Source organism: Zalophus californianus, chromosome 2 (genome assembly GCF_009762305.2).
Source record: "Zalophus californianus isolate mZalCal1 chromosome 2, mZalCal1.pri.v2, whole genome shotgun sequence".
Classification (NCBI taxonomy): domain Eukaryota; kingdom Metazoa; phylum Chordata; class Mammalia; order Carnivora; family Otariidae; genus Zalophus; species Zalophus californianus.
Window position 1 is genome coordinate 72,292,287 of NC_045596.1, and position 27,709 is coordinate 72,319,995.

Here is a 27,709-nt window from a genome sequence, read left to right on the forward strand (position 1 = left end):
TGTCACTCCTTCTAGGAGAGCCACTAGTCAGAAAAGAATTTCTCTGGCCCACAAATATTAAGGCTTTTCAATATTAAGTATTCATCTGCCAACAGTCTCAGAGATTACACTTAATAGTGGTATTTCATAACCAGTTTAGTATTATTTTAGGGTAGATAATGGGGCCCTAGAGTAACTAAAATAGAAAGATGGTGGTGATGGAGAGACCACTAATATTTAAAAGCTTAGCTTAATATTTAAAATTTAGGTGTTTAATATGTAAAGGCTTACTTTTAGCTGAAAAATAAAACTGGTTGAAGTGCTAGAAGGATTTAACCGCACTAACCCTGAAAGAGCTGAATGAATCGAGGGTGCAACGCGGAGGTGACCACACTCTCCGGCAGCTCCCTCAGGAAGAGCTTCAACAGACTGGCTGCTGAGCAGACGTCCCCGTCTCTCCCAAGCTCCACTGGGGCTCCACTCTCGAACTTGCATCGGAGCTGTTCCACCACCTTCACGTTGCCATTCACTCTAAAAAGGCCTTCCTGGGTGAGTCCTGGAGCAGGGGAGCAGACACGTAGAAAATAAACGGAGATCTCGCACAGACACTAACTCTAGAGAACAGTAACCACAAAATAAATAAATCTCACTACAGGATTTTCTAAAGGATTATCCAGTTCTGGAAAATGTTCACATTTTGCAAAAAACATTTTCCTACAGTAATCAATTTTCACACCTACTATGTATCAACTAAAATGATCATACAGGATTGTTCTAAAAGCTGACCTCGAAGAATAAGGTTAGGACACATATAAACATAAAACAGATTCTTCCACAAAGAAACTGCATTCATATAATCTGCAGTACATTACAGGAAACTTACCCTGGGCTCCAACAGTGGCTCAGCGTTTTGAAAACTATTGAAAAGAAAAACTAATAGGTATGTAGGGAACTTCTTAACTGTATGTGATTATATTTGTAATAATTAAGAAATATTCTCTAGTGATCACTGAATTCCAAGGATAAGACTCTATGAGATTAAAAAAGTAGCATAAGACAAGTTCGTTGCCTTCAGCCAGTTGACAGGGGATGTTACTGTTGGCTGGGGTCAGCACAGAAGGCTCCACAAAGGTGCCTTTGGGTGCTCTGCACCATCTCTGACTGAAGCACTGGGACGATGGGAAGACAGGCTGATGAACTGTGAAGCTAATGCAGTTTAAGCTTCAGGGCCCTGTCATTTATTTAGGCCCTTTCCAATGCTTGTCCCTAATTCTTATTCTTAATTTTGTATTCTTTTTCTTGAAAAGGGCCACCAGAGGGTTAAGTAGCAGGACACATAAAACCCTGATTTATCCCCAACAAAGAGGAACAAATATATGAATTAAGAGGCAGAGACAAGGCAGCATAAAGGAAGATAAACACATGGAAATGTGGAGTGTTTAGGTCAAAAGCAATGGGGTAATAAAATGGAAGAAATGGGAGAGGGCCACAAATGTCAAGTTCAACAGTGAAGACCTGGGGTGCCCAGAGGGCTCAGTCTGTAGAGTATGCAACTCTTGATCTCAGGGTCGTGAGTTTGAGCCCCACGTTGGGCATGGAGCTTACTTAAAAACAAAAAGGGAAGACTTTATCATGGGAGCGTTAAGGGGTAGGGGGAACACAACATAATCAAGCATTAAGAACATCCTGCTAGCTGAGAAGAGAATGGAGAGGGCAGAAAGCCTGCCTTAGGGAACCACATTCTACCCTAAGACAGTAAGACAGAGATTCCAGTGGGAAGGGTGAAAAGCAGAGAAAAAAAGATGCTTGGGTAACTTAGTACAAAAAGGGAGTAAGGAAGAAGAGTTGAAAGGTAATTTTAAGGTTTAAAAACTAGTAAGGTTTAAAAACTAGGAATCCAGGAAAAAGCACTGTTAAAGGATAAGGTGAAGTGGGGATGAGGGATGGTAGCTGGTTTAGGGGAAAGGTAATGATTCCCAGCTGGGTTCAAGGAGACAGAACACAATATAAGGCGGCCAGCCAGCTTGTGGAGGCATGCTGAAGGTACAAGGAACAATCTTTCTAGTAAAGAGCAACCCAAGGACTCAACCAGCCACTCTTCCTTTGAGAGCCTAATAGTGAAATTCAGCAATGATATAGGCATTGAAGCCCATGAGAATTATTTAGATGGGGGGGGGGGGTTTGTTTATATCAGCCTTTGCTTCTTTCTCTTACCTGCTAATTGTAACGCTCTTTCTAAAGAAAAAGAAGAATGCTAATTTCATTTTAATTTGTAATTTGATAAAACATTTTATGAACCCTTCAATTCAATAAATATGTAATAAGTACCTGGCACTGTGTTAAGAAACTTAAAAAAAAAATTCAAACACTACCATTATCTTTATGGAGTTTGTAGACTGATAAGATGTTTGCATATAAACTTTGGATGTGAAGAACATGAATATCAAAAGTTGATGAGAATTTTAGCTCCAATTTTGATAAAAGTTTGTGAAACCAGTGAGGATATTAAAAGTATTTCACCAACCAGTGTGACCAGGGCAGATAAGGAGATAAGAGTCAGCGTGTGTGGTAGGCAGCTTCTCAAATGGCCCTAATGATCCCCATCTCCTGGTATCCACACTCATGTGTAATCCCTTCCCCTAGCATGTGGTCTGGATCTAGTGCCTTGCTTCTAACCAGGAGAATATAACAAAATTATGTGATTAGGTTCTAGTCTTGCTTTTGAGATTAGACTATACAAGATCGATGTTCATCTACTTGTTTATTTCTCTCTGGCTTTGCAGGCTTGCTCACTCTGATGAATCAGATGCTTTTTATTTGGTTAGCTATCTTATGAGCGGTCCACGTGGCAAGGAACAGAGGGTGGTTTCTGGAACACCAGTCAGTGAGTAACTAGTGAGTAACTGAGACCCTCAGGTCAACAGCCCACAAGGAACTGAATCCTGCTAACAACCACATGAATGAGCTTGGAAGTGAACCTTCCCCCAGTCAAGTACTGTTATGACTGCAGCCTTATAAGGGACCCTAAGATAGAAGACACAACTAGATTGTGCCCAGATTCCTGACCCACAGAAACTATGAGACGATAAACACTGTTGTTTTAAACTACTATGTTTTGGGGCAATCTGTTACACAGCAACAAACATGATGCCATTCCCTTTAATACTGCAGAATCTCAGTTATTGAGAGACTTCCCGTTTAACTCATTTTTAAAGCTTTCAAGGTCTATTTCCTCCATTCTACAAGCTTTATCTGTAACTTCAGAAATGTGTACTGCCTTCAACAGACAGCACCCAAAAAAAGGCACCCATCTCTGGTCAAGGCCCAAATCATGAAAATTTAGAATTCTGCATCTCAGTCCTATACCTACCCAGCTCCTGAGCCTGTTTTTGGCCAGCAAACGCCTCATGGACCTGATTTCACAGTGTTTTTCTAGCTTTGACCTTAGGTTTTCTTTTCCAACTAGGCTTTTGGACCCTTCCCTCAAATAAATATTTCCAGTTATTCCAAAATAACTACCCAGCTCTAAGAACTGGCTTTGGTCCTTCAAGGTCCCTGATCCCACTGTCCTTTATTGGCAGAGAGATAAGGTATAAATGGGAGTCATTGAGGTTCATGCTTCTTCTCGACTGTTTTTTCGCCCCTATTCCATTTATTTAACTCTCTTCCCTCAAAAATATCTCTCACCCAAACAATTCTTATGATATCCAGTGATTTTCAACTAGGGGCAATTTCCCCCTGGCTGTATTATAGTTTGGGGGAAAAGAAACCCATACAATTTTTTAAAGCCCCTTACAAGTTTATAATATATCCAATACCCATATGAGGCTTACCAGACTGTCATCTCTCAATTTTCCTACTCCAAATTCTTAGGAAAAAGAAATGTTCAGAGGACGGAAATGCTTAGAAGGCTTTGTGAAGTTATTCTCGCTTATTTCTGAGATTCTCTTATATTTGACTTCAGGAGGTACAGGTTAATCAACACAGAACAGCAACTTAATGATTGGTTTAAAAATGAAAAAATTATATAAATGAAATAACATCTACCCCATTGACAGTCACTTTCCTGCACAATTAAGATTTATTTCAAAACAGTATGAATACATTGTTAAAAACTGAAAATGCCAGAAGTCAGAATTCGCTTAACTGGCACACTTTGGCCCAGAAAGTAGTAATTACTCAAAGTAATAAATGAGCATATTCTGACACCTGGTGGTAAGTGGAGAGTTCTACACTATTAAAATGGTATATCCCATAGGATCTTCACTCTAAAGAGAAGGAATCCAATAACACTGTCAGCAAGATTTTTAAAACAGTATAAAGATGATCTAGATTATAACTTGTAAGATTTTCCTTCAAATGGGAAAAATTACATATTTTTCCTTTTTTAGGAAAATAAGTTCAAAGTCTTTTTAAAAGACCTTCATATTGATCTTAACCCTTTCTGTCCTAAAATTCTTTCATAATGTAGGGTTTTCCCTCAAGTCGTTAAAGTTCTACATGTACTGTGATCATACTTTAATGTTTAATGTAACTACCTAGGGTTAAATAATATGACCAATCATCCCTACCTCTGATACCTGACAGAGGGCCTACCGGATTGTGCACAGTAGGTGCACAATAAGGAGAGGCACAATAAATACTTGTTGACTTAAAAAAATACGAAATAATTAATGAAACTAATTGATGTATCTCTCCCACAAACTTCATTCCACCCTTCAGACTTACACAAAGTTTTTGGTTTATTAACATGATAGTTTCAGACATAGTACGGAACTTCTAGTTGTCTCCATAGTAATTAACTACACTAATTAACTACACAGGATAGGTGCCCTACCCACCTTAACTTGCCAAGCCAAGATTCAATCTGATTCCGTTGGTCTGAAATATCACCAATGGATAGGTATTCTGAAAAGATTCCACTAGTGATTCTATTTCACATTTCTAGTTAAGGATAACTGATTTTCTATTTTACATCTCTAGTTAAGAAGGACTGATTTAGCCCATGAAAATATTTAGTTCGCATTACCTGAATATACCTGACTAAACGATAAGTATGGGTAAGAAGAGACAGAAGAAAACCAATACCTAACTCAGATTTTGCCAAAAAGTTCATAGAATGATGTTGTGAATTTAACTGGTTCAACTCCTACAGAGTTGATTATAAATGCACATATCCTTGACCCAGGGCTACAGATAAAACCACAGTGCTTGAAATGAACCGTGTGAAAGGCTGGTCACTGAATCATTGCTTACAGATCGCAGAAGACTACCTACAACTCAGTATTCATCAGCATGTGACTGCTTAAAGAAATGATACATGTATATAGTCAGTGTGTAAGGGAAAAAAGGATCACATGGGTAAAGATTTTTATGCAATATGGAAAGATCTCCCCAAATACTGCTAAATGACTTTTTAAAAAGATTTTGTAACTGTGAAATGCTGTTTTATATTCAAGGGGAAAAAAGAACATATGCATATATGATTATATATCTTCATAAATTATCTTGGTAAGACTGTATCAGACACCGGTAAAGTAATGTTTTGGGAGGGGAAATGAATAATCGGGGGACAGGTTTTGGAGGGAGAGATTTTTCAGTGCATATCCAGTATCTTGTACCACATAAAGATACTAACTAGTCAATAATTTTTTTTTTAAGATTTTATTTATTTGACAGAGAGAGAGAGAGACAGCGAGAGAGGGAACACAAGCAGGGGGAGTGGCAGAGGGAGAAGCAGGCTTCCCGCGGAGCAGGGAGCCCGATGCAGGGCTCGATCCCAGGACCCTGGATCATGACCTGAGCCGAAGGCAGACGCTTAACAACTGAGCCACCCAGGCACGCCTAATTTTTTAAAACTTAAAAATGAAAATGATTTTACATAAGAGTAACCCCAAGAGACTATTAGTCATTATTAGGTAAAAGATCAGAACACTGACTATAACAAAACCAAAATAATTTAGGTAGTCACACTTTGGTATCCAAATGAATATTACTGAACAACCCTATTTAAGAGATTAAATGAATTACCTAGAGATCCATTTATATCTAAATCAGGATACAGTTTTACTCAATACTGAATGTTTCTGAGTCCTTTAAAGCTCTAACAATTTGATGTGGCTTCAAGATCCTACAGGCCAACGTCCCATCTTACTGCCATTCTGTATACCACACCTTTTTTGTTTAACCTGTTTAATGTATTTGGATAAACCCAGAGCTATTCTCTAAGAATCTTTCCTGTCTGCAGCCTATCATCCTCTAAAGATACGGGGATATCTCCTATGAAGTAAGAGTGCAAGACTGGCTCTTCAGTTTTCAGAACAAAATATCATTTTGTCATCTACATACCTAGGAACCTGAGCAAATAGTTGCTTTTTCAGTTAACGCAAAACACCTGACCTTCTGAGGGCTGAACTACGTGCCATACCCTTCCTGTCACAAGCTGACTCACATTCCTACAGAGTAACAGATGCACTGTGCTTCTCACGTATTTCCAATAAAGGATTGTTCTTAGTGGGGGGCAGGGGGGAGGAATGGACTCGTAATCATGGGAAGATAAGGAAACAAACTGCACAAAGTACAGAATGCCTCTGAAGTCTCAAGTTCTCCCTTTAAAAATTCCTAATTTTAAACCCTATTCTGCAATGAGTCTTTTGTGTAGAAATGTTGTTTCCCTATAGAAAACAATGAAAATTCCAAGCTTTTCCCTCACAAGATTTCCTTCCCAAACCTGCTAAAGTTTACTGATATTTATTATGTAGTTTGGGGTTTTCCTATCATATTGCCCTAGTTTGAACAACATGAATATAGGGGATATGGAAGAATTTTCTCTCTACTTATCCAGGTTTTTAAGACCCATTTTAATTAAAATCATTAAAAAAAGCTGTAAAATAGCTCTCAATAACAGAGATTTATCTTTTTATCATTCAATGAACTATGTTATTCTCCAATTGTTTTACATGCTTAATTGTATCACTTCAAAAGCAAACGACCCCCATAATAGGCGCTATACCATATTTTTTTCTTTAGCATCCCCACCGAGGTTATGAAACCAATCAAGGCATCCAGTAAGTTCAGGATTGAACTCAGCTGCAAAAGATACCCCAAAAGTGTTGTTACACTAAACATTACTCTCAGTTGGAATTTAATGAATCAAGAGAAGTCACTATTGTTAGAACATGTATTTTATTTTTAAGATTTATTTGAGAGAGAGAAAGAGTGCGCACGCACACATGCATGAGCAGGGAGAACGACAGTGAGGCAGAGGGAGAAGCAGGCTCCCCACTGAGCAAGGAGCCCAATTCAGGACTTGATCCCAGGACCCTGGGATCATGACCTGAGCCCAAGGCAGATGCTTAACCAACTGAGCCACCGAGGCGCCCTGGAACAGTGTATTTTAGAACTCAAAACTAGGAATCATCCCAAACTAGAAACTTCAATGATTAAATTGGCCCATGGTAAATTGAACAGTAGTGTCAAAATAACATCACGCAGTAATACTGCTCTTAATGTCCTTTTTAAAAGAAGAGGTATATTACATAATTTGATATTCTAATTAAGGTGTTTTAGGGAATATTCTAACACATCGTGAAGTAGCTCACACAGAAACCTTCTTGTATGCAGGAACAGTAAGCAAAACAGAGTGAAACCACGACTTACCATGCTTCACCAAGTACTCCACGATAGTCCCCACTATAGCTGGAATGCCGTTCTCCGTGAGCCCCTGCTGCTGAAGGTCTTGGAGGCTGACTCCAAATAACTTCTTATAGGTTGAATTCCTCTGCTCATTTAGTGGCACTGCCACTATCTTTTTCATGTCTTCTTTCAGCCGAACCGCTGCTTTACTTTGCTTAAAAAAACATAAGAAAAAAGAGCAGTCAGTCATATTTACCACAGGAGGTTGCATGGTTACCTGAATTGAAATGTAGGCATCTGGAGACCCGTAGGAGTGGTCTTTACTAGTTTTTACTTCCACTCAAGTCAAAACTATTAACATCTCTCACAGGTTGCTCAGTGTCATGAATGGCACATACTGATAGAATAGTTAAAAGAATGAAAAATGAGAAACCTAAAGCCACAACTTAACTGTAGCTAAGGGAGGGAGCAATACACTTCAGTATCTAAGATAGATTATTACAGTAACCAAGGGGTGTGACTCAGAAGTACCTGGTTAACAGGAAAAGAAAACATTTATAAGATCACTGAAACTCCATGCAGATCCTAGAACAAGAGGTTTCTGAAGATGAAAATGTATCTAGATGCCATTTTAAGGTAGCTTTAATTTGGAGTCTTAGAAAAAATATATTTAAGTAGAGTGAACATTGGTTTCTCTGATTTAATTACATCTGTGAATATCTCATCATTATTTTGGCACATAAAATCAGTTCAATTCTCACTGAAGTTCAAAATATTCTATCTCTGAAACAGCAACATTTCATGTAGTCACAATTTAAACATTTTCACAAGATTGTACATATTATAAGTAAAAAGTGCAGCTTATATTTAATTCAAATTATCACAATGAAAAATCCACACAAATGTTTCTTCCTTTTAATAGAAATTTGTACCCCAAGGAAGTACTACATTAAACCATATTAAAATTTATCTTTTATAACTAAATGAGGGATTTTCTTTTTGAAGCATGTGTACTATATAAATGTTATGTATTTATGAGTCTAAACACTGAGAAGCTGGAAAAATACAAACCATTTTATCTGGGGACAGAGGCAGTGGATTGGGGGAAACTTTCACTCTTTGAGAATGAATGTAGCAACCAACTGAAGTGTAAATATTGTAAGTACAAACTCATGTAGCTATTACCATCTAAAAGTAGACACCTTACCTCCAGTTTAGAATTGAGGAAACAAAGATCAGAGTTAAGTAATTTAGCAAAAGTCACAGAACTGATAGGTTTCATCCTCCTCTAGGTCCATGTTCCTCTTCTTAAAGTTAGATTTATATTTAAGTCCTAGTGCAGTTTGTATATAATTATAGTAACATACTACAATCAACTCTATATATGACCTGAGAAAATGACAAAGTTAATTCTACAATCTTGATTTTGAGTATGGTCCCTGTATTCTCAACTTGATTTTGAATCTTATAATCTACAGAATCACACCAACTTCCATTGAGATGTTTACATATTTTGGTAGGTCATATTTAAAAGCCAGATTTTTCTAGTGAAAATTCAGCAAATGTAAAGTTACAATACAGATTTAGTATCTACTATTATTTTATCTATAGTATCTATAGATATTATTTATGATAATCTATAGTATTATCATAGTGTTAGTTACTACAGAGTAGTAGTATGGGCAGTAACTATGATCTGTTGCTACGGAAATTATGAATTAAGCAAAATTTATAATAGCCAATAATTTTTTGTGGGGGTTAAAAACCTATCAATCTCCTTCAACTGAACATAGGAGAAATTTCAGTCAACCAGGTGTATCTGGTGAGCAAGAAGCCAAAAAGTAACCAGTATAAATGATACGTTGAAAATACTCTCAAAATGTAGCACTAAAAACAGCTGACGATATAAGGTTAAATCCTACACATTTTATCTTACTTTTGTTTTATCTTCTTACAGGGACAATACAGCATAGTGTTTTGGAGCATAGAACCAGGCTTCTTGTTTCAAGTTTCATTCTGCTCTAATTAGCTGTGAACCTTGGACAAGTCACTTGACTTCTGTGTGCCTATTTCCCCATCTGTGAAACAGTGATACTAAGAGTTCCTCTCTCATGTGGATGGATATAGGAGACTGCAATGAATTCACATACATAAAGGAATGAGAAGAACACTTGGCACACTGATTATGGATTGTTACAAATCATTACAACCATCATCATCATCATCATCCTTATTCTTCCAGGAAATAATTCTGATTTCTTCTTCAAAAAATGGAGATACACTCAATTATTTCTATACTCAATGTGTGTCTATAAAGTTTGCCTTTTTTTTTTTTTAAAGATTTATTTATTTGACAGAGAGAGAGACACACAGAGAGCGAGGGAACGCAAGCAGGGGGGCAGTGGGAGAGGGAGAAGCAGGCCTCCCGCTGAGCAGGGAGCCCAGTGTGGGGCTCGATCCCAGGACCCTGGGACCATGACCTAAGCCGAAGGCAGATGCTTAACGACTAAGCCACCCAGGCGCCCCTAAAGTTTGCTTTTTTAGAAGGCATCATGGTCAAGACATGTTTGGTTGGTAGTCTGATGATCTAATTATCCTCTATATATCTCTAATCTCCTAAAATATATAAGAATGACTTCTGAATGATAAAGATAAAACAATATTGTATATATATATCAGAATTCCCTAAATTTTTATTAGAAAGTCAAGGTTTCCTTGGAAATGCTTGAGTTTAAATTAGTGGTCTTTCTGCTAACACCCCTAATCTTCATTATGTCCTTTAGTCAGAATTGCAGACAGCAGTTTGTGTCTCCTGTTAGTAGACAGTGTAGATAAGCAATCCTGGTGTTATGGATTAGAAAGTTTTCAAGGAAGAGCCAGGCAATGGACCTCATAGACTTTGAAGTGACTACAAATTAAATTAGCTGTTTACTCAATTTAGAGCCACACTACACAGAAAATTTATATGTAATCATAATAAAAGAACCTCTGTTTTTAACTGGTAATGTAATTCAGGTTAACATTTTAAAAATAAATATTGTTTAAAAAAACACAATGAAACAAAACAACTATTTCCTGAGTCATCACAATCAATTTGTCAGTGACCACAAATACAAAAGTCTAGCCTGGTTAATGAAGAAATCAGCTAGCAGGAAGCAATGAGATGTTACCACCTAAACTACTATACTACTTCAGTAGTTTATACCTAAATTATTATTTTTTTAAAGATTTTATTTATTTATTTGACAGAGAGAGAGCACAAGCAGGCAGAGAGGCAGGCAGAGAGAGAGGGAGGGAGAAGCAGGCCCTCCACCGAGCAGGGAGCCCGATGCGGGACTCGATCCCAGGACTCCAGGACCACGACCGGAGCTGAAGGCAGCCGCCCAAACAACTGAGCCACTCAGGTGCCCCTATAGCTAAATTATTAAAAAAAATATATACAGCAGCTTACAGCAAATATAATGACCCCTCTGGTAAGTAATAAATATTCAATAGTCCTTTAGTCATGGAAAAATAACTGTAGAAATAAAGTCATTTATGATTAATTCTACTTAAACTGAAATTATTTTCTACTCTTAGACAATGATATATCATTACTTCTTTATGTCAATATCTATGTAATTTTACCTTTTCAAACATATATCTTACCTTGATTTAAAATAAGCTAAAAATGACTAATTGAGATATTTTGAGTCAAACTTAACTCTTTAAACTTTGCTTTGTGTATATTCCCATTCATCAAGTATTTGTTGGTTTGGGGTCACCTCATCTCCACTTCCCCTTTTTTTTCTAGTAACATATCCTAACTGTCTTTTGGGGAATGACTATACCCTTGTTGTGAATAACGTCGTAGGGACTGCCACTGAAAAGGACCACCCTTTCACAAGAACTGTCCTCAGGCTCCCTACCAGGTACATCAGACCCTTCTCTCTTGCAGGCCACTGACGCTTGAGTGGATGGTCACAAGCACAGAAAAAGGCTGGAGCTAACTGGTTCCAGCTGCAGTGTTCCCACAAGCCATTAATTAACCATTAGATTAACTCTTGCCACCTGCACTGTTGGAGCTACTATGGTTCTTGAGCCGCCCTGACATTGGTGTTTCAACTGTTCTTTCATGTGGTGATCCACTCCATAACTTGCTACTGAAGTTTCTTTGGGCTTAAGGTAGCCAGAATCCATTTCTGTTCTGAGATAGACAGATAGACAGACAGACACACACACACAACTGATAAAAGTCCTTTGAAAAAAATAAAATAATAATCAGAGCATATAGAAAACCAGGACTTTAGAAGAGATATAATCAGAAGGATAATGATGGCTGACTTATATGAAGTCAGCTGACTATATGTCATGGCTTCAGATACTTCAGATGGTTTCACTTGTTAAACCCCAGAAAAGAAATACTAGGAAGGAAGAGCCTTCTGTGATCCCCACTTTACAGAGGCACAGAGGATCTGAGTAATGCGCTCTAGGTTGCATCAAGGATGTGGTGCAGCCAAGAGTCACACTAAGGCAATCTGACTCCAGAGGGCAGATGCTTAATTCTGCCTCCACAAAAGATGTGGTGAGTACAAAAAGCATACGCTGCGCAGTCCACTGCCCTTGTTAGAAATGAGAAAAGTCCTATTTTTGTGAAACAGGAAAATAGGATTATTTACAAGTTTCTTGGTCACCTTAAAGTCAGATATGCTCAGAAGCAACATCAATATTTCTGCTGTTAAAACCTGAAAAGAGAATACTTCCAACAATCTTGTAAATGGGATGAGTTTCAGAAGCCTTGAGTTTTTTAATAGCTAACATTTACTGGGTGCTGATTTGTGCCAGCTCTGTTGTAAGTACTTTAAAATTAACATCTCTAAATTTTAAAACAACCTTATCAGTAGGCATGTTTACTATTCCCACCGGGACAAGTAAACTAAGGCACAAAGAAAAAGGAACTTGCCTAAGTTTACACAACTAGTAAGTTTTATAGAGTATAACCCCCAGGTGCTCTGGCTCTGGCACTTGGGCTCTTAAAGAACCTTTAATATTGGTGGTTCTACATAGGCCCAAGAAAGACAACACTACATGCAGCTCTTTGTCTTCAGAGCTTAATAAAAAAATCAATTTGTGACTACTGAAATCAATAGCTTGTATTTCCTTAAGGCAATCCTCCAAGAATTTAAGTACCAGCATTTTAAGGTACTTTGAAGAACAATCAGATTACATTGCCAGTTAAATTCAGAACTGCGAGCCTTAAAACTCTCTGGAATTGGGACTAGAACTAATACATTTAACCAGGAATGTGGAGAGTAGCAAGCCACTCCACCACCAAATAAAAGGAGTGCAAGGAAAGCGCAAGATAAACCTGAGACTTCTTGTTCCAGAAAGCGAGGAAATGGTCAAGGACTAATGGGACTAAGAAGACCTGTGGGCCAGATTAAACGGGCTCCTATGGCCAAATCTGGAATAGGTAGACCACCAGGAGTAACAACAACTGTAAGTAATTATAATATACTGTGTAAATAAAAAAGAGATTTGGAAGAGAAGGGGATTTTAGTAAAGGTCCTCCATGCAGAAAATCCTGCAGCCAAATGTAGGAAAAATAGCAGAATCAAAAAATCTCCAGCTTCCACAAATCATTTAACAAATGACCCAAACAAGGATTATCAAGACACTAAAATGTCATGTGAAAAGCTGATGGAGAACAGGCTCTTCACAGCATCAAAGATCACAGTTTTTGCAAGGGAAAAAACTGCCCTTACAATTGATATCTGGGTATATTCACTTTATCTAAAAAAAAAATCAAATTTATCATCATTTATCATGAGAAGACTTGACATTATGTTCTCCTGATGTAATGTAACATGCAGAACACCTCATTTACAATGTATTCTTGCCAGAAATGTTTAAACTGATGCAAATCTAGCCTCTAAATCTAACTGATAGTCTACAGGAAATACAACAGCTAAAAGAATAAAGTGGAAGAGACCATGAGAAAACAGTCAATCTAGACAAACGTATTCTCTTCAAATTCCAATAAAAAAAAATAATTGTGGGATTATTCCTACACAGAGACCTAGAGAATCATATTAACTTGGATAGGTTTGGATCACTGGGAAGGCACTCCATTGGAAATTAGGGTACCTGGGTTTGAAAACCTGTTTTGCCACTGACTTGTGTATTCTCAATAGGAATGCCAGCCTCTGGTCAAATGTGAAGCTTTGGAGAGGGGCAAAGGCAACTATAAGAATGACCCATGGTCTCTGTCCAGCTATTAACAGCTGAGTCAACTTAGGGGTCACCGGGAGGGCAAGTACTGCAGCCAAATCATCATCACTTTCAGCCTGTTGAGCTTATAAAATATTTCATCTACCCCAAGACTGGGTCTTCATCTTATAAAAATTTTCCATCTACACCAAGATTGGGTCTTCATCTAATAAATGCAGTAACGCCACCTACTTTAAAGTGTTATGAAAGTTTAATAAGAATGCATGTTCAAGTTTACCTGTCACATAACCAGAAGAGAGTCAGTGATGAAAAATGTTAAGAATTTCTTTGGGGTAACCAATTCTTTGAAAAGACACTGAAGCAGAGTTTGTAGTTGCTTACTAATGGGTCATTTTTTTCTTCTTCCCCATTAACAGAACTCTGATTTTGTTTGATAGGAGGAGGAACAAAGTACCCAGTTAAAATATACCACCTTCCTTGCAGCATTATCCTTGTAGATATGGATGGCCATATACCTAAGTTTGGCCAATGAGATGTAAATGGAAATTGTTAGGACCACCCAAAAAAACTCCTTTTATTAAATGGGAGGACAACCCATTCTGATCCCCATATCCTTGTTCCCTGCTGAGATCATAGGTATGAGGCCTGGTAGCCCTGTGACTATGTAGCAATCCAGAAACTAGAAGCTAAGCTCTAGTACAGTAAAGTAGAAAAAAAAAAGGGGGGGGACTTGTACCTTGGTAACATCATAGAGTTCACTCAGAATACTTATCTATAGACTTTTTTTTTTTTACATGAAACGGGGAAAATCCAGTTTCAAATAACACTGTCAGAATTTCAACATTTATTGAACATTTATTGTTAAGACAATAAGAAGCATTCTATAAATCAGTTTTTTCCAAATTTAGTTCATTAATTTTAAAAATCAAAGCAGGTTAGGGGTATCTTATTAGTTATCCTTAGGCAAACATGTTGTAGCATCTATCAATATCTACATGCTTTGTAAATCTAAATAATGGTTCTTAAGCTAGAATCCATGGGTAATGAATTCAACAAAGTATATGAAACATTCTATCTTTAGAAAGCATAAAGTTGACACAAATGAATATAATGATAACCCATGCTCATGTATCAGAAGGATGTTGTTAAAGTGTCCATACTACCCAAAGCAATCTACAGATTCAATGCAATCCCTATCAAAATTCCAATAGCATTTTTCATGGAAATAGAATAATTCTAAAATTTGTATGCAACTACAAAAGGCCCAAATAACCAAAGCAATCTTGAGGAAGAAGAAAGCTATATTACAAAGCTATAGTAATCAAAATAGTGTGGTATTGACACTATTAAAAACACATAGATCAATCTAACAGACTAGAGAGCCCAGAAATAAATCTACACATATTTGGTGAATTAATTTACAACAAAGGAGCCAAGAATATACAATGGGAAAGGACAGTTTCTTCAATAAGTGATGTTGGAAAAACTAGACAGTCACATGCAAAAGAATGAAACTAGACCACTATTTTATACAATGCACAAAAATTAACTCAAAATGGATTAAAGACTTGAACATAAAACCTGAAGCCATAAAACTCCTAGGAGAAAACATAGGCACTAAGCTCCTTGACATCACTCTTGGCAATAATTTGTTTGGATTTGATACCAAAAGCAAAGGCAACAAAAGCAAAAATAAGTAAGTGGGACTACACCAAAGTAAAAAGCTTCTGCACAGCAAAGGAAACCATTAACAAAATAAAAAAGCAACCTAATTAATGAGAGAAGATATTTGCAAATCATATCTGAAAAGAGGTTAATATCCAAAATGTATAAAGAGTTCATACAACTCAGTAGCAAAAACAGAAAAACAAAAAGATCTCATTAAAAAATGGACTAAAGATCTGAATAGACATTTTTCCAAAAAAGACAAACCAAGAGCCAACAGGTGTATGAAGAGATGCTCAACATCATAATCAGAGAAATGAAAATCAAAACCACAATGAGCTATCACCTCACAGCTGTTAGAGTGGCTCTTATAAAATAGAAATAACAAGTGCTGGCAAAAATGTGAAAAGGTAAGCCTTGTTCACTTTTAGGGGGAATTTAAATTGGTGCAGCCACTATGGAAAAGAGTATAGAGGTTCCTCAAAACTAAAAATAGAACTACCATTTGATCCAGCAATTCTACTTCTGGGTATTTATCTAAAGACAAAAACACTAATTCAAAAAGATATGTGCACCCCATGTTCACTGAAGCATTATTTGCAATAGCCAAGACATGGAAACAATCTTGTGTCCATCAAAGAATGAATGGATAAAAAAAAGTGGTATGTGTATATATATATGTATGTGTATCTATACATACACATATACACACATATATTTACACACACACACACACACAAAGGAATATTAATTAGCCATAAGAATAAACAAAACCTTTCCATCTTTGACAATATGGATGGACCCTGAGGGCATTATGGTAAATAAGGCAGAAGGAAAAAGATAAATACTATGTGATTTTACTTTTACATGGAACCTAAACAAACAAGCAACTGAGCACATAGATACCGAGAATACACTGGTGGTTGCTAGAGGCGGGTGGAGAGGTGGGCCAAATGGGTGAAGAAGATCAAACAGTACAAATCCAGCTATAAAATAATTAAGTCATAGGGATGTGAAGTACAGCATGGTGGCTACAATTACTAATACTGTACTGCATATTTGAAAGCTGCTAAGAGATTTAATTACAAAATTTTTTTGTGATGAGAATTTTTAAGTATGGTGACAGACGTAAACTAGACTTACTGCAGTGATCACTTTGCAAAGCATGCAAATACTGAATCATTCCATTGTATACCTGAAACTAATATCCTATATATCAATTATACCTCAAATAAAAAATTAATCTCCAAGGAAGTCTATAATGGGAAAAATAAAGATTTAAGAATCTTTAAACATTTATAGAAAAGTTAGAAAATCAAGAGAAAAACTTTTTAAAGATCTGATTTCTCTATGCAAATAAACATACTTAAAAATATCTTAGATCATCTTGTATTTCACAAGGAAATTCAACTAATGTCTACAATTTAGACTAAAAAGATTAAAAAGGTAAGTCCGTATGTTATCTAGTATTATTGAAATGTTTAAGAAACTAGTAAAAACAAACCCAGTAAAAATCTTGTGAATTTTATCACTTCTCCTGAAACCACACAGATTAAGAAGAGGATGAAGAAAAGTAACAGAAAACAGAAAAATGGAGGTGCCTGGGTGGCTCAAATGGTTAAGCGTCTGCCTTCAGCTCAGGTCATGATCCCAGGGTCCTGGGATCAAGCCCCGCATCGGGCTCCCTGCTCAGCAGGGAGCCTCTTCTCCCTCTCCTTCTACTGCTCCACCAGCTTCTGCTCTCTTGCTCTGTCAAATAAATATATAAAATCTTAAAAAAAAAAAAAAAAGAGAAAAACAGTCAACTCCAATTTGTATATAAGTACTGCTAAAGGTGAAGGTGGGGCAGAAAGCTTACAGCAGACATCACTGCAGCACTGTGAGGAGTCTGGAGAGAGCTGGTAGGGACACAGCAGTGAAAGGTCTTTAAACTCTCTTACAATTTTTTTTTAAAGATAGAATACACTTTGAGAGGGAGCTGAATGGGGCTTAATTGCTTAAAGGAAGAAGAGAAAGAAGGTGCAGAAAGTAGAGACAAAGGGCAGATATCAATCAGGAAGCACCAGGAAAATACACCACCTATATCACCATAGGTTTCATTCCCTTGGAGAGCAAATTTATGAAGAAAAGACAATAGAGCCCTCCTGACTCAGGTTCACTTATGAGAGGCAAAGGAGAGATGGGCAAACAGGGGCCATGCCTAAGAAAATAGTCCTTTTGGTAGCAATAGAGGGAGTCCCAGGGCTGTGTAACTTGAAAAGCTGTGTTGGCCCCCCCATCACTACACCCCACAGGAACCTCTTGCTACTGATATTACAAAAATCCATCTCACTGAAATAAGAAAAAAGGAACATTACCAGCAACTATATGGAGACAATTCTTTAAAAAAGTATAAAAAGGCATCATGACTTTCCTAAAATAACTCATCACAAACCCTTACCAAGAAGCAGATGGAAACTGTAACCTAACAAACAGAACTAATAAAACTGAATAAGGAAATGACACCAAAAGACAGGCAATAACAAAATAAATTTGATTTTATCAAAATTAACAACTTTTATGCATCAGAAGACACCATCAAGAGAGCGCAAAGAACCCACATAATAGGAGAAAATATTTGCAAATCTTATATGTGATAAGGAATTAATATCCAGAATATGTGAATTTCTACCACTCAACAACCAAAACAACCAAACAACCCACTTCAAAAATGGACAAAGAAGTTGAACAGATATTTCTTTAAAGACAACATACAAATGTTCAATAAGCACATGAAAAGATGCTCAATATTACTAGTCATTAGGGAAATGTCAATCAAAACCAGTGATCACAAGCAGTAACCTCTTTGACATCAGCCATAGCAACTTCTTTCTAGATATGTCTCCTGAGGCAAGGGAAACAAAAGCAAAAATAAACTATTGGGATTTCGTCAAAATAAAAAGCTTCTGCACCGTGAAGGAAATGATCAACAAAATTTAAAGGCAACCTACAGAATGGGAGAAGATATTTGCAAATGACATATCTGATAAAGAATTAGTATCAAAGTCTATAAAGAACTTATCAAACTCAACACCTCAAAAAAGGAATAATCTAAAAATGGGCGGAAGACATGAATAGACATTTTTCCAAAGAAAACATACGATGGCCAACAGACACATGAAAAGATGCTCAACATCACTATCATCAGGGAAATGCAAATCAAAACTATGAGATATCACCTCACTCTGGTCAGAATGGCTAAAATCAACAACACAAGAAACAGGTTTTGGTGAGGATGTGGAGAAAGGGGAACCCTCTAGTACTGTTGGTGGGAATGCAAACTGGTGCAGCTCTGGACAACTGTATGAAAGTTCCTCAAAAAGTTAAAAATAGAATTATCCTATGATCCAGCAATTGCACTCTAGGTATTTACCCAAAGAATACAAACATAATAATTCAAAGGGATACATGCACCCCAATGTTTATAGCAGCATTATCTACAATAGCCAAATTATGGAAACACTACCAGTGTCCGTTGACTAATGAGTGGATAAAAAAGTGATATATATATATAATGGAATATTACTCAACCATAGAAAAGAATGAAATCTTGCCATTTGCAATGACATGGATAGAACTAGAGTGTTATGCTAAGTGAAATAAGCCATATGGAGAAAGACAAATACCATATGATTTCACTCATATGTGGAATTTGAAAAACAAGACAAATGAGCAAAGGGAAAAAAAGAGAGAAAGGCAAACCAAAAAACAAATTCTTAACTATAGTGAACAAACTAATAGTTACTGGAGGGGAGGTGGGGGGGGTGGGGGTTAAATAGGTGATGGAGATTAAGGAGGGCACTTGTAAGGAGTATGGGGTATTGTATGGAAGTAATGAATCACTATTGTACACCTGAAACTAATATAACACTGTATGTTAACTGGAATTTAAATAAAAACTTTTAAAAAAGATATAACATTAAAGAAAAAGACAAAACCACATCAGAATCATTATGCAGTTTAACGAAAACAAAACCACAGTGAGATACTGCTTTACATCCAGTTAAGATGGCTATTAAAAAAACAAAACAAAAGCAAAAAAGCAAAAGAAACAGAAAACAAGTGCTGACTAGGATGTGGAAAACCTGGAGCCTTCATTCATTGCTGGTGGCAATGTAACAATTGTACACTATGAAAAACAGGTGGTTCCTCAAAAAGTTAAATATAAAACATCCATGTGATCCAGCAATTTCGCTTTTGGGTATATTCCTTAAAGCCAAGGACCCGGATACTTATAAACCTATGTTCATAGCAGCATTATTCACAACAGCCAAAAAGTAAAAACAATCCAAATGTCCATCAACAGACCAACAAAATGTGGTATTATATACACAGTGGAATATTATTAGCTTTATAAAGGAATGAAATTCTGACATGCTATAACATCGATGAAGCTTGAAAACAGTATCAAAGTGAAATAAACCAGACACAAAAAGACAAAAATTACATGTTTCTACTTGTGAGATATCCAGGATAGGCAGATTCATAGAAACTGGAAATAGAACAATGGGTACCAGGGCCCGGGGGTGGGGCAGAGGAGGGAATGGGCAGTTATTTAATGGGTACAAAGTTTATGTTGGAGATGATGCAAAGTTCTGGAAGTGGATAATCATAATTGTTACACAACATCGTGAATGTACTAATGCCACTGAACTGTAGATCAAAAAATGGTTAAAATGGCAAGTTTTATGTTATGTATATTTTGCCACAATTAAGATAAAAGTTAATGAATTGATTACAATGAAAAGATACCACAAAGCTGAAATGTACAAATTTAGGGAAGAGATACTCAGTCCATAGAGAATGTGAAATGGAAACTGGCAGAATCATGAAAGGAAGAAAAGGAAAAGACAAAACCATTTCAGAAATGAAGACTAAATTATCAAGAGCACAGAGAACAGCTATTAACAGCCCAGTAAGGGACGCAGAGGACATAAATGAGAAAAGTAGACATAATGAAACATTAAGAAAAGAATGACAAGGGTTTAAGAGATAACTACAGAAATCAGTTTAATGAGCTCCAATATATATGTTATTGGAGTCTCCAAAGAAGAAAACCAAATAATGGAGTAGTACTTTTAAAGATGTAATTCACAAAAACTTTGTTTCAACAGAAGCCCTGAATCTACAAACTGAAAAGACACACCTTAGACTCAGAACAGTCTACGTGAAGATCTATTCTAGGGAAATTATTAGACTAACAATAAAGAAGAGTCCTTTGGGCAGCCAGGCAAAAATCATGTCATAATAAGGAAAGAAAACGAGTAGCCTCAAACTTACAGATTGCAGTATTTAATGTAGGAAGACAACAGAGTAAGACTTAAAAAATATTTAAAGAAAGACTGCATGAGCCAAATTTAATAACCAGTCCAGCTGTCCTTCATCTATAAAAGCTATAGTTTAAATATGGAAAGGCTAAGAAAATATTGTATACTTGAACCTCCCTTGAGAAAATTACCAGAGAACAAACTTTAACCAATTCATAAATGGCTGCAGAGACTTTGAAGTGATAAGCAAAGAAATTTTTAAAATTTAAACTTAAAAAATTTAAAATTTAAAACAATTTAAAGATTAATCATTTAAAAAATGAACCATGTTATGTGAGGAAGGAATGAGGAACCTGCTATAATTACACTCAAATAGGAAGATTTGGGGTTGAAACACTTCCAGATTTTAAAAGAGCAGCCATGTGGTTCAGAGGACAAAACCAGAAAGTGAAGGGTAATTATCTGAAAACAGATTTTAAGACATATGAAGAAGAAATGATAATCACTTCTAAAGATAGAATAGATTTTCTCAGGAGGTGGTGAAGATCGTAGTAATCAAAGGTAGGCAAAAACAATGTAATGCTATTTGTCATCCTTTCTACTCATGGAAAATTTTTTGAAAAGAAAAAAATTGGTAAGAAGCAGTGGATGTAAATGGATTAAAATTTCTGGAGGACAATTTGGCAACACCTAAGAAAAACTGGGGCTTCTTCCCAGGCTGTCCTCTTTTAGTCTGGTCTCCAAACACAGGGGAGGGGTAATAACAGTGAGCAAGACTACTATCTTATACAAATGGGACCTCTAGATATTCATAATATACTGTTATTTGGGGGGGGGAGATTACTATAAAACTAATGTCAAGTCTAATCTGTTTTTATTAGTTTTTATAAGTTTATAGACTTATAGAAAAACTATAGGACGTAAGCAAACATAGTACATGTTTATTTCTGTGTTATGGAATCTTATTATTTTCTCCTTTTTATTTATTTCCTAAATTTTATACACTAGACATGTATTACTATTATTGCAAGAAAAATGAAAGGTTATTATAAAAAGTTAAATTTTCTATATAAAATGAAGTCAAGACCTACTGCTGACTTCCAGTGATGGAGTACAGGGTTCTACAAATCCTCTCCTAAACAAAACAATACAAACCTGGACAAAATCGTCAAAACAATCATTTCAGGGATCTAGAAACTGACCAAAGGCAAAAAAACACATTGAGAGACACTTATTCGTGAAAAGATGATGAAATTTAGTGATGAGTAATCGGAGTTTGTGGCACACTTGCCTGGGTCTACTTCCAACCCCTCCTACTCCCTTGGTGGGGTTGGCACAACAGTAATGAAACCAGTAGCTTTGGTTCTGGCTGAATTGATCTGAAAGACAGGACAAAACCCCCATTCCCAGTGGGTCATGTATCTGAAAAAGGACTTGTATCCATACTATGTAAAAAGAACTCAACACAATAAGAACCAACAACCCAATAAAAAAATGGGCAAAAGACATGGACAGACATATAACCAAAGGAGATATACAAATGGGTAATAGGTCTATGAAAAATGCCTAACATCACCAGTCATTAAGTAACAGCACTACAAATTCACTAGAATGGCTATAATAATAAAAGAGTAACAATACCATATGCTGACAAGGATGTGGAGAAATTGGGATTCTCATATTGATAATGGGCATGTAAAACGATGCAATCATTTTGGAAAATATTTGGCAGTTTCTTAAAACATTAAACATAAATTTAGCATATGATCCAGCAATTCCACTTGTAGGTACCTATCCAAATGCAGCATTATTCTTAATAGTAGGAAATAGCCTGTGACGTATCAAATAAAGGGCTAGTATCCAAGATCTATAAAGAACTTATCAAACTCAACACCCAAAGTCAAGAAATGGACAGAAGACATGAACAGACATTTCTCCAAAGACATACAAATGGCTAACAGACACATTAAAAAATGCTCCATATCACTTGGCATCAGGGAAATACAAATCAAAACCACAATGAGATACCACTTCATACCAGTCAGAATGGCCAAAATTAACAAGACAGGAAACAACAAGTGTTGGTGAGGATGTGGAGAAAGGGGAATCCTCTTACACTGTTAGTGGGAATGCAAGCTGGTACAGCCACTCTGGAAAACAGTATGGAGATTCCTCAAGGAGTTAAAAATAGAGCTACCCTATGACCCAGTAATTGTACTACTGGGTATTTACCCCAAAGATACAAATGTAGTGATCCGAAGGGGCATCTGCACCCCAATGTTCATAGCAGCAATGTCCATCCACAATAACCAAACTGTGGAAAGAGCCCAGATGCCCATCGACAGATGAATGGATAAAGATGTGGTATATATACACAATGGAATATTACTCAGCCATCAGAAAGGATGCTTACCATTTACATCAACGTGGATGGAACTGGAGGGTATTATGCCAAGCAAAATAAGCCAATCAAAGACAATTATCCTACGGTTTCACTCATATGTGGAATATAAGAAACAGTACAGAGGATCATAGGGAAAGGGAAGGAAAACTGAATGGGAAGTCATTGGGGAAGGAGAAAAACCATGAGAGACTCTTAACTACAGGAAATGAACTGAGGGTTGCTGGAGGGGAGGTGAGTGAGGGGATGGGGTAATTGGGTGACGGGCATTAAGGAGGGCACGTGATATGATGAGCACTGGGTTTTCTTTTCTTTTCTTTATTTTATTTGACAGAGAGAGACACAGGGAGAGAAGGAACACAAGCAGGGGGAGTGGGAGAGGGAGAAGCAGGCTTCCGGCTGAGCAGGGAGCCCAGTGCGGGGCTCCATCCCAGGACCCTGGGATCATGACCTGAGCCGAAGGCAGACACTTAACGACTGAGCCACCCAGGCGCCCCAGCACTGGGTGTTCTACGCAACAATGATAAATTATTGAACATTACATCTGAAACTAGTGATGTAACCAATGACATGTTGGCTAATTGACTTTAAGTTAAAAAAAAAAAAAAGAAAAAAGGAAATAGCCAAAATGTCTATCAACTAACAAATGAGTAAACAAAATGTGATATATAATAGAATACAGCAATAAGAGCAATCATGGCAGTTAAAAAGGAATGAAATACTGATGCATGCTGCAACATGGATGAGCCTCAAGAATGAGCTAAGTGGAATAAGCCAGTCATAGAACATATACTATATGATTCCACTGATATCAGATGGCCAGGAAAGGTAAATGTACAGAAACATTCAGTTAACTTTCAGAAAATAGTAAATTAGTGATTGTCTGAGGTTTGGGGGATGGGGGAGGGACAGATTGTAGGAATGAAACTAATCGTAAATGTGCACATGGGATCTTATTGAGGTGACAGAATGTTCTAAAACTAGATGGTGGACAATCATCCAATCCTCCACATAAAGGAAGCCCTAACTGAAGGAAGTACGGGGGTAAAGAGACTTATGTATGCTAAATTTCCAACAGTCTAACAAATTGACGGAAAGCTACCAATTTTGGGAAGTACGCACCAATTCAGAGAATCCTAGAACACTGCAAGGACATCTCATCTTTAACTCTAATTCCATGAATTGCCTTTGACAAGTCCACCCACCATTACTTATCTGCCTCTTTCTTACTTGTGGTGATGGAGTACCAACCACCTCATGAGACAACCAGCTCAATTTTTAGATACTAGAATCTTTAGACACTTCTTTCTTCTTGGTAGGACTGTTGCATTACATGATACCCAGCTCTAAGTTTGCCTTAGGAAATGCGCAGGGAAAGTCTATATCCTTGTATATATTAGACAATTTCAAGTAATTTATACATTTCAAAGTGTATTTGTAAAAGTATTATAGACATTCAAATACAATATTCAGTGCCTTCATTATTATAAACTAATCATTTCTTCTAGACAGTGTTACCAGTCCATTGAGTATTCTTTATTTTTAGAAATTTAATATATGCATTTCATCAAAACTCAAACGTGAGAGTTTAAACTGGAAAGGCTCCCTATCCCAACTTCAATTACTGTGTTTCCTTGCAGAAATTTTCTATGGATAACTAAGCATATCTACATATGTATGATATTTTTAAAAAGGCAAATATAACTATACTGTTGTGTATTTATGCCCATTTTTTTTGCTACTTGATCAATTTTGGAGGCCCTTCCATATTGGCAGATATAGCTGTTTAATATTACATTGTATAGAACTACAATTGATTTAACCAATCTTATTTACTGATGTTTAAGTTAGTTATGGTTCTTGCTATTACAAGTATTTCAGCAATGAACATTCTTGCCAGCATTTTTACATAATTGTACAAGTACCTGTAATATAAATTGCTAGAGGTGAGATTGCTAGATCAACAGGTATACAAATTATACATTCTGACACACACTGCCACACTGCCCTGCAAAGATGCTCCGCTGGTTTACAGCTTGATCAATAGCATGTGAGGGTACATGCTTCCGATTCTTCTGACATCCCTGGATAATACAAAAATTTTAAAGTTTGCCCATATTTAACTGTGAATGAGACTGAGCAATTTTCTTATGTTTATTAGTACTTGTATTATTTGTGAACCTCATTGCTCATAAGCTTTGATTCATTTTCTAATGGCTAGTTTTATTTTTCTTACTGATTTGTATGAATTTTGCCATATTAAAAAGAGTAATTTTTTAGTCATGTGTGTTGTAAATATCTTTACTAGTTTTCTTTTGGAATTTTGTTTATGCAATTTGGGATCGTGCAGACATTTTAGTTATTTGTCTGAAAAATTCACCAATCTTTTTCTTTAAGGTTTCTCACTTGGTTCTTCTTTACAAAGACATTCCTTGATCCCAAATTATTGTTTTATGGTTTCACTTTGGTATTTATATTTTTGTTCCATCTATAGTTTTTTTTTTTTTTTAAGATTTTATTTATTTGACAGAGAAAGAGAGAGAGAGAGAACACAGCAGGGGGAGTGGGAGAGGGAGAAGCAGGCTTCCCACTGAGCAGGGAGCCCGATGCGGGGCTCGATCCCAGGACCTTGGGATCATGACCTGAGCTGAAGGCAGATGCTTAACCAACTGAGCCACCCAGGCGCCCCCCATATATAGTTTAAAGAATAAAGAAGAAATCCAGTAATTATTTTTCTCCAAGTGGCTAGCCATTATTATTAAATGGTTTTAATTTCTGTTAATTAACTACCAATATGGTAGACCCTCCAACCTTAACAGTCTTAAAGAAGTAGCTGTTAATAATTCGAAATTATACAATCTTTTCCCATAAACCAAGCATTTTGAATGAATTTTTAAAAATCTCCAATCTAACTGCTAGTTACACAAACTCATATTTAGTTAGATAACTTAAATAAACTTAATTATGCTATTACTTGCTACAGTACCTCTTTATAAACCAGTGGAAAGCCACAGTTACAGGTAAAAACTCAAGTAGGCTTTCTTAGAGTTGCTATTTCAGAAACTACTGGACACAAATTTATTATCTCAGCAAAGTCTCTTTACCCAGTTACTCCATTCTTTCACTATATTTATATGCTACTTCATGCTCCTTTGCACTGTCACTAAAGCTTACAGTCTTCTGCAGAGGGACATTAAACGAATACACACAACCAACTGTGCTTCGGAGAAACTGACCCTGAAATAAGCAACCTAGATACTAGAGACTTTACCCATACTCATATTAATCTTGACCATGTTTTCTTTGATTTTTGAACTCTGTATTGCAGAAATGAAAATTCTTCTGTAATACATTCAGATTTGCATAGGAAAATTTACATGCCTTTGTTTGCTTATTATTAATCTTGTCTTCCTGTAATACCTCATTGGTTTATTGTAGAAAAATGCAAAACAAAGTTTAATCCTGTTTAAAATTTGGTCTAAATCCAATAATATGAACAGTCCTTTCAGATCACAGAATTCCTTTCATTTTAAAGAAGTAAAATCCACCCGTAATGACAGTATTACAGAAACCACCTTAAGACATAAAATAGGCTGCCACATAACAAAGGTAATTATTTTTATGAAGTTTTCGATGTATTTTTACCTTATTGTTTTATTTGATTCTCACAACAATCCAATTTAGGCTATTATCCTTCTTTAGTAGGTAAGGAAAGAGAGAGGTTAAGGATCTTGCCCAGGGTCACATAACAAGTGGTTGAGCCAAGATTCAAAGCCATGTGTCCTGCCTTCAAATCCTGCTTCATTCCAGTTCATGACAAGCTTCCTAAAACCACTGCACAGCAAGCCACTGCATGATGAAGTGTATCACTTAAGATGTTTTGACTGCAAGTAATTGAAATTCTAGTTCAAACTGGCTAAAATAATAAGGACATTTATTATCCCATTATACTAATACAAAGGAGTTCAGGGGAAGGAAAGATTCTGAGTTGGTAGATTCAGTGGCTCATAAATGTCACCACTCTTCTGCCATTCACTGATGTATTAAGTTATCCTAAGGCTACCTTCCCTCTTGATCCATAGATTAGGTATCTGTCAGCAGCACCTGGGGTGCATAATTCCTTGTTTACATTCAGTAGGGGAATTAGAGACAGACTGCTTTATCCCAATCATGGAGCATACATTTTTCTCTCTATTTAAGCAATTTAAGTTATGGGCTAGAGATAGGGTTTATAAATATTCCATGAGATACTTTTCTACACTTCCAAACCACCTTTGTTTACACGGGCATATATGACTAGTTCAAAGCAATGAACTTTGAGGAGAGAAATGAATCACTTCCAGAATGAGGCAGATAAAAGCATGCGTGCCTCCTCCATCTCCTTTCTTCCCTGATATAAACTAGGGGATATGTAGTCACATGCTGAAATAGCAAATATCTCCTAGAATGGAGGCAGCCCGGATATTAGAGTCACCAAACGGAGGAGAGATTCTGTCAATCTGCATCAGACTTT

The 27,709-nt window shown here is 36.6% G+C and overlaps 1 protein-coding gene across 7 annotated transcripts in view; it reads right to left on the minus strand.

Annotated features, from left to right (window-relative positions):
* The window catches only part of FAM13A (family with sequence similarity 13 member A), a 369,758-nt gene that overhangs the window by 309,716 nt on the left and 32,333 nt on the right, over window positions 1–27,709 (minus strand). For 5 of the 7 annotated variants that reach the window (XM_027600469.2, XM_027600470.2, XM_027600468.2 and 2 more), the window contains exons 2-3: window positions 7,639–7,828; window positions 326–535 (exon numbers count right to left, since the gene is read on the minus strand). In XM_027600469.2, coding sequence (XP_027456270.1) covers window positions 326–535; window positions 7,639–7,795 — 367 coding nt within the window. In that variant the 5' untranslated portion in view covers window positions 7,796–7,828. Of the gene's footprint in view, window positions 1–325; window positions 536–7,638; window positions 7,829–27,709 lie in introns of those variants that run through there. The other 2 variants (XM_027600472.2, XM_027600471.2) reach the window with 2 other exon arrangements.